This window comes from Pygocentrus nattereri, chromosome 1, assembly GCF_015220715.1.
Source record: "Pygocentrus nattereri isolate fPygNat1 chromosome 1, fPygNat1.pri, whole genome shotgun sequence".
NCBI classification, from domain to species: Eukaryota; Metazoa; Chordata; class Actinopteri; order Characiformes; family Serrasalmidae; genus Pygocentrus; species Pygocentrus nattereri.
Genome location: NC_051211.1, coordinates 41,039,865 through 41,053,699, shown reverse-complemented (window position 1 = coordinate 41,053,699; position 13,835 = coordinate 41,039,865). Strand labels below are relative to the sequence as shown.

At 37.8% G+C, this 13,835-nt stretch overlaps 1 protein-coding gene across 4 annotated transcripts in view; it reads left to right on the top strand.

Moving 5' to 3' along the window:
- dock4b (dedicator of cytokinesis 4b) overlaps positions 1–13,835 on the top strand; it is a 164,196-nt gene that overhangs the window by 130,444 nt on the left and 19,917 nt on the right. For all 4 annotated transcript variants that reach the window (XM_017694007.2, XM_017694006.2, XM_017694009.2 and 1 more), the window contains 6 exons: positions 375–479; positions 709–850; positions 5,797–5,963; positions 7,561–7,647; positions 8,124–8,300; positions 13,595–13,678. In XM_017694007.2, coding sequence (XP_017549496.1) covers positions 375–479; positions 709–850; positions 5,797–5,963; positions 7,561–7,647; positions 8,124–8,300; positions 13,595–13,678 — 762 coding nt within the window. The remainder of the gene's footprint in view (positions 1–374; positions 480–708; positions 851–5,796; positions 5,964–7,560; positions 7,648–8,123; positions 8,301–13,594; positions 13,679–13,835) is intronic.

The window sequence follows — 13,835 nt, the reverse complement described above, 5'->3', positions numbered from 1 at the left end:
ATCTGGATTTAATCTGTTTCATCTTATCAAGTGACACAAATGCTAACTGTTGTGATATGTATTGTGAATCCTGAAGTATTGTGATATAATTGTTTTGCCATATCCACTACCACTAGTCTAAATTGGACAAAAAAGACCAGCTGGAGGAACAAAAATATATTATCATCATGCAGATTACCAAGTTATCAATCAGTGATCACCAAGAGAAGAATAAGGTGTATTTGAATCTTTTTTTGAGTAAGATAGTTTAAACGGTTACTGAAAAATCGAGACAGCCCTAATCCAGATCGTGTTTTTACTAATGCAGTTGATGCACACAATGTAATGTCCCTGATACATGCTAGTGAAATCTCTGAAATAACTCAAATGTGCAGATGATGGAGGCCTCGCTGTATGACAAAATAATGGACCAGCAGAGATTGGAGCCAGAGTTCTTCAGAGTGGGCTTCTATGGAAAAAAGTTTCCTTTCTTCTTAAGGGTAAGTGGCAGTCCTCTTAACACCTAGCATGGAAAAGGTAAGATGGAGTTCAGGCCACTTAATCGTAACCCATTATTTTACTACATTTGACAGCGAATAGTTTGGACCTCTGTTTCTTTGGAGTCCACTTGATGGCACTGTAAGCCACATTCTGTGCTTGATTAAAGTGTGTATCTATGTCTGTGTGTGTGTGTGTGTGTGTGTGTGTGTGTGTATGCGGGCTTTGCAGAATAAGGAGTTTGTGTGTCGTGGTCATGACTACGAGCGTTTGGAGGCCTTCCAGCAGCGCATGCTCAATGAATTCCCTCATGCCATTGCCATGCAACACGCCAACCAGCCAGACCAGACCATCTACCAGGCAGAGGCCCAGTGTATCCTCTCTGTTACGTTTTTCACATATATGCATTATAATAATCACATTCTCTATTATATATTATCTCTATGACCCATCAGGTCAGACATTCTACACACAGGCGCTAGTCATCTTGTGCTTTCTATGAGATCACTAGAGGCTCTGCGATGCAATATTATTATGGACTTGAGCCACAATACGGTTTTGTCATGTTAGAATGATTCTTGAGCCACAGTACGTTTCCAACAATACATAAATATTGTGTAGAGTCACACTCAAATCACATGCTGACTGATTTGCAACTCAGGCTCGCCCTTAAATGACTGTCGACTTGACTCAGCCTTGCAAGTAAATGATTTGTGATTCATCTCAGGCTTGCCCTTAAATGACTCCTCACTCAGACTCACCCTTAAATGACTTGTGACTTGGTCAGACTTCATACTTAAAACATCTGAATTTCAGTCTGAGAAAAAAAAAACAAAAAAAAAACAGACCTTACTTTGTATGACTTTGCCTGTGAGTTTTGCTAAGGTCATGCACAGTCATCACTGCACTCCCGTTATCCCACAGCTCACAGTTGCATCAGGTTTAATACAGCTTCAAGATAGCCATTCATTAGAGAAATCCTGTAGCCTGCTTGAGAGATCTGAAGCACTACCTGCAGTAAACACGTTATTTGAAGGAAAGAGGCAAATCAACTTGAAATGGTTGCCTGAATGTAGTTTGGATAGCAAGTGTGCTTGCTAGTGCAGCAGTCAGTTCATCTAGCTGAAGTTTATTCCTTTAAAAATCAGTGGTTTTGCCTCTTTCCTTTAAACACCTGTTTACTGTGTATAGTACTTTAGATGATGCCTTTATATAAATTTTTTTTCTACAATGGTTATTTGAAGCCATATCAAACCTAACGGATTTTACTAGGGAGCTACTTTTGTACCATGCAATACCTGCAGGTAATAGCAAGACCAAACTAATATTCTTTACTGCAGACTCAAAACTCGACTCAAACTTGCACAAATCAGCGTTTGTATTATATAATATTATGAGGAGACTTGAGCCGTATTATGATTCTGTTAAGACGTGAAATGTAATGTGCTCTGATAGGACATATTCCAGTAAATAAAGATTATGCATTCAAAAAAAAAGACTTCCGAGCACCAGCTTCTGGAAAGCAATAGATTTTAGTATCTCATTAGTCCACCAGTGGGCTTAAAACAATAGTTTGAAGTATTATTATTTTAATAAAATATTGTCACTGTGTATTTATACTGTTTTACCTGAAGGTTTGCAATGCTATATTAATAGACATTATACTGCATTTTTTTCCAAATACCAAAATTACACCCTTGAGTATGGGCTGATACTGATTGATTGTATTGACCTTTAGAAACTGCTTAGATTTAAAATGAGCTGTTTTTAACTGAAGCACCTCACTTAAATACTCACACTGCTAACCCACAGGAAGAAAGACACAGCTAACAACACATGAGTGACATTCAGGATTGATTGGATTAAATTAGTTCATTTTTTCGGTTAATATCTGATGCAGTGTTTTCTGTTGATATTGTCCTGATGTCGATACCTGATGTAGAATCACTGCTATCTCTGTATGTTATTCTCACATCCCTAGTGCTTTTTCGAGCTTGTTCACTGCACTAGACTGAGCAGCATCTCTAATGAGGGGTGGATGAGTGTTTTTGTTTTTAACAAGCACAAGACCATAGTACCCTGCTGTAAATATACGCCTGTCCGCTGGCAGAAAATCGATCCTGTCCCACTCTGACTGGTCTTGGCTCTGGGAAACTCCAGGACGCAGACGCAGGCTCACTTGACGGAACGGATATGTGGAAGGTTGAAGAGTGCCGAATATGGGACTTTCTCCCGAGTGCAATTAGAACAGACAGGAGCGGTCAAACTGCATTAGCATAGCGCTTTGTTATCCTTGCAAGCAATTAATCAGTGCCCTTCCTGGATCGCTGCCATGCTCTATTCATATTTCTGTACTGATGAATCCTTGTTGATCGGGGCTGTGATCTACAGCCTGCCGGATGTACGTACATATGCTGTGTGTGAACAGAGAATAGGCCGCTTTGTCAGTACGTGGGAGGGGAGAGGACAGTTGAGTGCATGCATTTCAGCGTGAAGTGGGTGTGTGTTTGTGTAGGTGCATGTACACACACTTTGCATTTGGTTGAAGATGAGCTATTTGTGATGTCATTAAAGTTACATTAAGGTTAGGTTTTTTGTGTATGAGTGAGTGAGTGGAAAACTCATGGTCTGTGTGTTAGCATGCCATGTGAAACTCTCACTTACTGACTCTCATTCACTTACTCATGTTTAGCTGGCCTATGTATATATTATAGGGAAAGACTATAAAGAGGAATTTCACCAGAATTTCAGCATAACTTAGTCATTAAGCTGTAAACAGAGTCATTTGGATTGTTTTGATGTGAAATGGTGTATTGTGGAACAACTAAGCAATGCAGATTTCTTTTTAGTTGTTATGATAGGAACCAGGGCTCATAATATCCACAGCCCAAATATAGCTATTTTACATTTTATTTATTATCCAAAAATATACTCTCTGATTTTGAACATACATGTGTGTTCTAAATTTATATAGATCACTCTACCCATTTGGTCACAATTCAAAACTCCTTTTGTACCTATAAATGACTGCCCTTTAAGTTATAAGAGCACAGATGTATAAAAAAATAATAGTAGCGCTTTACATTATTGGACAGTAAGATATAAATGCTCAGTGTAAATGTGCACGAGTGGCTGGTTTACCATGGAGGCATGGCAAGCTTGATGAGTCATCTCAAATATGTGAGCGTAGTGGTAATTATCGGAGTATTATTGTCTGACGAATGCGACTCTTTGCTATAAGAGGTGTACACCAGCACTGCATCAGTAATGGCACACAAGTCTGCCGCAGGGGTAAAAGGGGTCAAGAGCCACATGACTGAGCTCAATCTGGCTATGACTGTGCTCAACTTGACCTGCATGTCGCCCTCAATGCTGCATTCTATGATAAAAATGGCCACACTAGCCAAATAAAATAGCTTAATGAAACTATTCATAAACTCCTAAACAAACTCTTAGATGACTCATATATGAGTGATAGAAATGGTTAAAAACTCATTTAAGCTGTATTTAGACGTTAAGGCATAAATTGTGGATACTGTCCTAGCAGCACAGTGTGCAAGCAGGTGGGCTTCAGCCTGACTATTAATAAATTATTACCACCTGCTGACATTTTGTGAACTGCAGCAACAGACGTGTTTAAAATTCTGGTTAATTTTGAAACATACATGTTTGTGTTTTTAAGGGGTATTTTGAGAACACAAAAAGATTTCGTTTTTTGACGTGTTTTACCTTATAGTGTTTTGCCTCTTCTTCATGAATGCATTTAAAAAAAATTCAGGCCAAATCTTATGATAAAAAAATGCAGAATAATGTCTTAGGCATTAAGTAAAATTTGTAATGATTTCATGTAACAATGATTTGATGTAGTTTGTGTTTGTGTAGTTGATGTGTTTGATGTAGTTTTAGAGGCGTTAAACGTAGCATCGTTTGGTTAACAAACACATGCTTGTAAGATTTACTGCAGCCTGTCAGCTTTTACATTTTTTTTATTTTACTTATTGGTGTTGATTAGGTTAAATTGACTTTCAGGTCAGAGTGATTAATTCCCAAACATCTGTTTAAGAACACTAGTTCTTGGGAATAAACACTGGAAGTCTAACAGCTTTACAGAGTAACTGCTGACCCAAAGCGCTAACTTCTAGTGAAATGTCTGGCTAACTTGTGCTATGATGAACTGCTTCCCCTTTGTAGTAGAGTAGAAAGTCTGGATAACAGAAGGTAGCCTGAGAGCTTTGGCACATATTAATCAGGAGAGAGCTCTACAATATGGACATCTCTGAAATCCACATTCTGCTTCGGACTAGCTTGTAAAAGGGTTTTGATAATTAGAAAAAATTGGCCAGTTTGCATTCAACACACATTTGTCAGGCTAAGTTTTGGCCAGTCTTTGTTAAACTTGAATAACATGATCACATAGGGACTGTATCCTTTGAAATTTCAGATGGATGGGTTACTGGAGGGCAGTACTCATGTTTTGAAAAAATGAGTTCTTGTATATAGTGTATATAGTGAGTGTTTTCATAAACCCCCTTGTCTTTCAGCAGTTAGGAATTGTTTCTGAAATGCTTTTTGATCAAACTGTTATGAAATTGCTTCACTCCAACTTTGCTTCAGGTTTTTTATTTCCTACTCCTCATTCACTGTCTGCTCAGATATCAGGGAAAACCTGCTGTCCACTCCAAAAAATGAATATCTTATGATATTTTATGTTTTCAAAATAAGGACGAAAACTTAATGAATTATGTCATTTATGAGTGTTATTAAGCAATGTTATTAAAACTGGTTAATCATTATGATCTACACAGGCATTTTCCAAAACACAGCAAATTGTGCAGCACAAGACTATTTATGTAAATACACAAATGCAGAATACAGATGTTTGAACACCCTGGTAATATGACATGTTTTGTCGATTTGTGAAAATATGTCAGCATCCTACAGGGAACAGGCTTAATTCTGTCGGTTTTCCACAAACAGTTTTCCAAAAAGTTTGTAATGTTGCTTCCAGAATAGTTGAAATAATAAAGTGACTGACTGAAATAATTGAAACGTTTAAATTTCTATTAAGTGAAAGAATAAAAATCATGACTGTCATTTCAAACTTTTGCATGATAATATAAACTTTGTATGCACAGAGAGAACATAAGGCTTGCGTAGCAATTTGATAAACCTGTTTAATCTGAATTGTTATCCTTCATATTTGTGTGTAAAGAAATAAGATAAAATAATATGTGTACTGACTGTCAGTCTCTGCAGTCACTGACTGCAGCTTTCACATTTGTTAATCTCTGCAACATTCCTTGACTCGTTGCACTTAAGATTTGCAGATATATGCAGTGACTCCTATCCCAGACAGCCAGGACGTCCTGCAGAGAGATGGAGTTCCGGACAACATCAAGAGCTTCTACAAAGTCAACAACATCTGGAGGTTCCGCTATGACCGCCCCTTCCACAAGGGCACTAAGGACAAGGAGAATGAGTTTAAGGTAGACTGGGCACCTATTATTGACTTTTCTGTTGGCTGTTAGCCTGTCGGCTTTGTCTCAACCTTTCTGCCAGTGTTTTTTTTCTCATTTTCTATTTCTAATATTTCTGTCTCTCTCTATGTGACTTGGGTACTCATGCTATCAGTCTCGCTGTGTGTGTGTGTGCGTGTGTGTGTGTGCGTGTGTGTGTGTGTGTGTGTGTGTGTGTGTGTGTGTGTGTGTGTGCGTGTGTGCGTGTACATTTATGTGTGTGGGAAGGGAAGTGTGTATAGAGCTCAGGTGTGCTCTCATGTGTTGCATTATTCACTCTCAGCCCAGTGAGGCTAATTAAAGTTTTAGGGGCCAGGAGACCAGCTCATTCCAAATATCATTTCCCTCCTCTCTCGCTCAATATCCAGCCCAGAAAATCACATCCAAAGACGTGGATCATATCTACCGCAGGGGTTAGATTTCCCACAGCCTCAAGTGGGTATAGGGTTTGAAATAAACAGTTTAGCCAGCCCGATATTACATTTTCCCAGACACTGAGGTATGTATTGCCCTGCCTCACTTATCATGAAGTAATATTGTCCAAAAAATCTCATTAAGAAGCTAACTTAAGCTGAGATGATATTTAGATGATAAGATTATATTGGAGAGAGCAGCCTTTTTTGAATCTCATCTCCACTAACTGAAGTTCTCTTCAAGATCTCCCTGTTGAGCCGGCATGTCGGATATGCATTAGCCAAAACGAGCTCGGGAACCCTACTGAGAATGCCATCCAAAGCAAGACTTATGGATATGAGATTTAATGCGTGAAGAAGAAAGACTTAATAAACTGAAAGAAGACTTATAATAAACCAGTTTAGAGAATAGTGTGCTTGAAATACAGATATTGAACGGTGATGCTGTCTTTCAAGCCTGCCGTGTTGCATCAACCCTAGAGCAACCTGATATTATGTGCTTTCCCAAAGGCAATGCTAAGAGGAAGGGCAAAGATTTTAGAACCTGACAACCTCTGATACTAAGTGAGAGTGACTAAACCAGGAGACCTCTGGTCCCAGCAGAGTTTGAAGTCGAAACTCACTGAGCCACTGCTATACATACTACTACAACTAGAACAGGCAGATGATCTGTATCTCAGTCCCTCTTCGATCTCAGAATAAGATGGGATCAGAAGTGCAGTCTCTACAGATTCAGGAAATGTTTGAACCATGTTTCTGTACTGTATAATAGAAACTATATCAGGATTTTACCTGTGGAATTTTTGCAGCTGCCACTTAATCCATTGAACATTAATATCAGCCGATTTAATTGGCCAGCTGGTATATTATTTGGGCCCTAATTGCATCAGAGCCTTGCTAACTCATCCATGACTTGTGCAAAATGGTGACATAATGTGCAATGCACTAAGGACAAACAGCATTCAATAAATAAAGTGGTACCTAGTTGAAGCTGTCAAGTGAGAGACAGTAATGAATGCGCAGGAACAAATGTGATTGTATTTCCGAGTGAAAGTCCCTGTAAGACTGTCAGTATTATGAGCTGTTTACGATGCCTAGTGCTTGAGGGCGAAAGCTGCTTGTGTACAAATGTGCATTTGTTTTTTGGCATGCAGAGTCTGTGGGTGGAGAGGACCACGCTGACCCTGGTGCAGAGTCTTCCGGGCATCTCCCGCTGGTTTGAGGTGGAGAAACGCGAGCTGGTGAGGGAATCACTCACTGACGAAAGCCGTTTCTCTCTAATGACTACACTTTCTGTTTCTTTTGCCAGTTATCACATCCAAGACAAACATTTAAATCTGCCTGTCTGGGACTTTTCCTATTATGTCATATCAAATTTCCTGTCATAAGTGAGCAAAATTATCACAGTTTTCAGAATTGTTAGGACATCATGACTTTTTAGTGAATCTCTTGTATGTCTTTATAATACAAAAAAAAAACACCCGTAATGATTTTTACAAAACAAACACCTTGTCTTGGCTTGTGCTGTGATGGCACACTGTAGCTGTAGTCTGTTCTATGTATCATACACAGTTATGAGAGTATGTAAAATGTGAAACTGGCTTGAATTTTGTTTTTATACCACAATATGTCCTTTTAACCTGTGACACAAAGCTTTAATGAACTTTTGCTCTGACTTGAGGCTCTGTGTCAGTAATAGTTTTATGGTGTGGTGCAGGTGGAGGTCAGCCCGTTGGAGAATGCCATCGAGGTGATTGAGAACAAGAACCTGCAGCTGCGCACGCTGATCACACAGTGCCAGACACGACAGATGCAGAACATCAACCCGCTCACCATGTGCCTGAACGGCGTCATCGACGCTGCTGTGAACGGAGGTCTCGCTCGCTACCAGGAGGTGAACCAGCTTAACCCCTTATACTCTGTTCTTATTGTTTTAATTTTAAAGAGTTGTATTATTGGTAGGTTTTGTTGATACTGCTGCTCTTGTTGCAGCTGCTTGTTGATCAGCAGCAGTTACCATCTACTCTTATGGAGTATGTTTTTTTTGTTGTTGTTGTTTTTTTGCCATATCTTCAAAATACACCACAAGTCACAAGTCTAGATACATATACATTTTTATTAATCTTAAAGACATATTGATTTAAAGGCTTATGCATGCAGAAAATATAAAAAATATAGAAACACATCCTCTGCAGAGAACACACATGAAAAAATGATATTTTTCTACAAATATTCGACTGTTTGTTGAGGATACTGGAAAAAGTAAAATATAAAACATGCCCTAACTTTTGCACAGACCACATTCTGTTTCATTTTTCTCACAAATTGTTAAATTTCGCAAATCTATACTAATAGTCCATTAAAATGTGCATTAATGTGTTCTCTGTAGAGGACAAATCAACAAAACATAATTTGACTTGACTTTTGCTGAGAATATATAATATTCTTTTTTATATAATATATATTTTATATAATAATAATAATAATGATAAATCTATGACTACAATTATTTTATTCAGTGATTTTGCACTGCACTAAATCTAATTAAACAGAACTATGCTCACTTTGCAATGAAACGTAGTTAGTCACTAGGTACTGATGATATCCACAAAATGCTAAGAAATGCAAATAACATATTTTGTCATGATAATGGTAACATGTTTTCATATTGCCCACACGTGCCTAATATGAAAATAATACCTAAGTCATATATTAGGAATTAAACTGTGGGCCCACATATAGCCCCTTAGGGTTGGAGGAGTTACACTGTCTAGCTTTTTCACTGAACATAACTGACCTGTAGATAAGTTTCAAGTGAAGCTGTGAATGTGTGCCTTACGGCGAACTGGTTACCAAAGCTTGTGCGTCATAGAAGATTCTAATTGGTGTTTATTTGTGGATGAGTTTAGCAGAGAGGAAGGTTAGAGCATACTCAAAAAAGTATGTATCAATTTTTCTACTTTGTATTGTATTAACTTCATTGCAAAATATTGTGGTTGGTAGGAGCTGAGGCCTAATAAAATTCACTATAATAATATAAAAGCCAGATTGAATTAATCTACCAGTGAGTGGTTAGACTGCCCAAATGTGCAACTGAACCTTCTTTCATTGGTTTGCCGTAGTGCATTAGTCTGTACACTGCCTGTTTTTTTCACTCAGCATGTTATCTATTCCCATGTAAGCTTCATGACCTTCATGGGTTTTTGCCATTGTTTTCAGACCCTGCAATTAGAAACACACACACACATCTTCTAAGCCGTTTCTCCTTCTGGGTCATGGGGGGTGGTGGAGCCTATCCGAGTTAAATTAGAAACACTTCTGGGAAACTACAGGATCATTAAAAAGATTGGACATACTGAACTGGACATGCAATTTTCATAATCCTTAAGACATTTTGAAGGTTTATTCTTAAATGCAAATTAAATGTGTTTCAAAGTTAAAACAGAGATATTGTGAAAAAACACAAAACTGAAATTTAAAATCGAAAATGAAAAAAAAAAAAAAAAAAAAAAAAATATATATATATATATATATATATATATATTAGTGGTGACAAAATGAATATGCTAGTAACAATAAGTAGTTAAAGTCACAATATTTATTGTTTGACAGTTCCAGTCTGAAGTTTAGCTGCTCATGCACAGTTCCTGTAAATCTGAGACTGTATCCCTCTCAGTAATATACAAAGAGCTTTTAAACAGTTCCATTGGTGGCACTGTTGACTGGAAATTGGAAACTGCACTCTATTTATATGTTCATCCTGCATGTGTGATAAAAGTAATGTTATTTAAAGTAATAAATAAATTCTGACGAAGTGTATTTTGTCCACTGGCAGCTACAACAAAAGACAGTAGTCTTAAGATAGAAACTAGCTTGATTTGTTTAACTGTTTTTGGTTTTTGCAAAACTTCATATGAGTTATTTAATAGTTTTGATGCCTTTACTGCTGTTCCTGTGTGTATACCCACACTTTGCACTGATTGTATCTTTTTGTAAATAAAATGAATAAAATAGGGTGGAAAAAATAGTCAAATAAAATAGGAAAATATTATCTTTAGAATCCTCCACAACAACAACAAGCATAATAATAATAATAATAATTATAATAATAACAATTCTTACTTACTTCTTAATAATAATAATAATAATAGAATGCCCTGAAACCTCAACAATAAGACAAGGTACAGGCCTGTAGTGATTAACAATGTTTTTTGAGATCTTGAAATCCTTCAATAACTGAAGATTAGTTCAGTTGATTTCAGGTGATTGTTATGCAGTCTGGGATCTTGGGTAGGATCATCTGGATAGCCCCTACATTCACACACATACACTCTTTGGACTCCTTTTACATGCTTTGCAGCAGGAAAATGAATGAACAGTGCAGCCTTAAAAGCAGACTGTCCGTCTGCGGCCTAAAAGCTCTGGGAAAATTTGTAATGTCTTGAAGTCTGCATGTTTGAGCTGGGTCAACCTAGCAACGCTTTCAAGTGTGCATGGCTGTTTGTTGCATAGCAACCTCGCTTTAATGCACATGCAGTATTCACCTTGATAGACTGCAAATGCGTCGTCAGGGTAGTCAGCTCTGTATGTGGCTCTGACTGGCTGCTTGAGTGTGTGTTGGGGTTGAGTGGGGACAGAAATTTGTGCATACGTGTTTCTCTTTTACAAGTCACTCTGTTTGATGAGAGCGGTGTTTCAGTTTGGGGCATTGAATGCGAATGAGTAACATTAAAGGGATTTGGATTGTAATACATGGTAGTAGCAGCAGTCTGCTCATTATTGAATAGTCCAGCTTTTGGCATTAATATTTAGATTTATTGCTGCTATTTAGGTTCAGCCCTTAAGGAAAATCTATTTTTTTCCACTCTCATTTGCAAGCCTCTCAGCTTTAATTGACTCTCTCTAATGATTTTTAGTTTCCCCTGACAGTGATTTTGCCTTTCACTATTTGCAAATTGATATTAGTGTGAATCTCTTTTTATATTCTTTAAATACATGAAATAAGACTGTGACTAATTTCCAGTTTCTAATATTGTGTACTGGCTAAAGCATGTTTAACCAGAAGAAAACAAACATATGAAACTCAGTGCATTGACGTTTATAGATGTATTGGTTAATAACAGACTGATTTCCGAGACCCAGAATAAACCTAAATTAGGTTTCAGACTTAATTACCATGTTAATGGTGATTCGCCATTTAAAATGATTTTTATCCAGTACTAGGCTTAATTGTTGCCTGGGAATCCAGCCCAGGGAGTTCAGACAGTACAGATTTATTTGGTTATTTAGACCACTTTTTAAAAACATAGACCAATTTCTGAAGCCAAGAGTCAGCCTTAAGTTTTGGACTTTTGGACTGATTCTTTACTGATTTTTTTTTTCAATTTTTTTTTTCAAATTCACGCTGTGCAAAAGTCAGAGACCACTCTTTTTCATTTAATTTCCCATCCAAGTGGCAATTAGGTTAGTAAATTATTAGTAAGTTATTCATTTTACAGGAGATATTTCTGAAGAGATTTAATACAGGTTAATTCACTTGCATAGTTTCCAAAACGTATGAAAAATTATTAATAGATACAGAGATACAGACACTGCTAACAATAAAAGTCCAAAACTGTCACTCACTGACAAAATGTACTTAATGCTTTCATCTTTGAGAAAGGAGAAAATCAAGCTCCAATCTTACTTCAGATCTGAAAAAATCCAGCTGTTTCTCTTCATCCCTCCACTGTTAGAAGACAGCTCAACTCTACGAGTCTGAAAGGATGTGTAGCTGTCAAGAAGCCCTTACTGAGAAAAGAAAATAGACAAAAAACAAGGAACATCTAATCAAACAAAGAAGCTGCTGGTGTTCTCAGAACCATGGACTGACCACACCAGAGTCCAGACTTCAGCATTACTAAATGTGAGATTGTTTGAATCGTGAGAAGCAGAAAATGCAACCAACTTCTAAGACTGAATTTTGGAGGTGTGAAAAAACCCTTTGGCAGATTTCTTTGAAAAAAAGAATGGAAGCTGTAACAAAGGCAAAGGTGGCCACACTAAATGCTGAAAATTTTTTCCAGTTAAAAATGTACTTCGTTTTCTTCCCGACACTGAAAAATATAAAGCTTGTACTTCCTTCCTGCCTGGGAAATTAGCCCAGTGAGTTCAAGCAGTCCTGCTTTATTTGCTTGTTCTTAAAGCACCTTTCAAAAATTGGACTATTTTCGGGGTCGAGAATAAGCCTTACTTAATAAGGAAATTAACTTAATTGTGTTAATGGTGATTTTCTATTGAGAAAATAGAGATCTGGTTCTACTCTTAACCGTTGCCTTGGAAACCAGCTCATAGAGTTTAAAGAGTACTGCTTAATTTGCTTGCTCTTAGACACACTTATAAGGCTGAAATTCTGAGCGATATTTGTCGGAGTGGTGGTGGAGTTGAGGTGGAACGTCTGCTTTATCAGATTTAGGGCGCTGGAGTTGTTCCGCGTGGCTCTTTGAAGCTGGAGGAAGGCGCTCCATGCTGTAGCTTCTCCTCTCTGGCTGGCTCTTTGGAGATACAGGCCCGTCATCCTTGGGAGAGATTGCAGACAAATCCAGGCTCTGTTCCTCACCCCGCTCTCTTTCCTCCTCTGAAGATTTGAAAAGGCTGTGTTCCTGAGCTCTGTTCTCAATGGCATTCCTTTAAAGCAGCATGTTTTCTCCGAGCGCCTGCCATTTGCAATTCATTTCTGCTGTCTGGAAGAGTTCAGTCTCGTGCCATGACATCATGGAATAGCATCCAAATGGATACAAAATCAAAAGTTCAAAGCGCATCGTTGTCTTCTGTAGGCTCCTCACTATATTATGCATATGAAGCACCTAGAGGTTAGATGACGCATGCACTTATGCAAGTCTGCTAGAGGTCACAAGCAAGAAAATTTTAATATTTATGGCCGATTCTGGTACTGACAGGAAATTCCAAAGTCAGAGACTATTAAAATGTTAATACACTGGAGAATTTCGCCCTTCAACTGATGTAACTTTGAGCTTAAGTTTTCTTCATTTTAAAAATGTATTTTTGATTTACCCAACAAGGTTGCAGACTTAAGCCGACAGCTACAGAAAGATTATCAGTTGTGTGTTTTTGCTTTGAAGAATATATAAAAGCATACATCCCCATGTTTGACTGTTTGGATGGTCTAACTGCATGTGTTTTCTTCAGGCATTCTTTGTGAAAGATTACATGATGAATCACCCGGAGGACGGAGATAAAATCGGACGACTGAGAGAACTGATGTTCGAGCAGGTCAGTATTGATACATCTTTTTACACACAAGGCAAATACTAACCAAACTGATGGTCCAGTCAGTCCATAATTCAATGTTTCTCACTCATATGTCATTTTCTCCTTTTCTTTCTAAGCATATTTGAGTCGGATAAAGAGATCAGTTGGACAGTAGAAA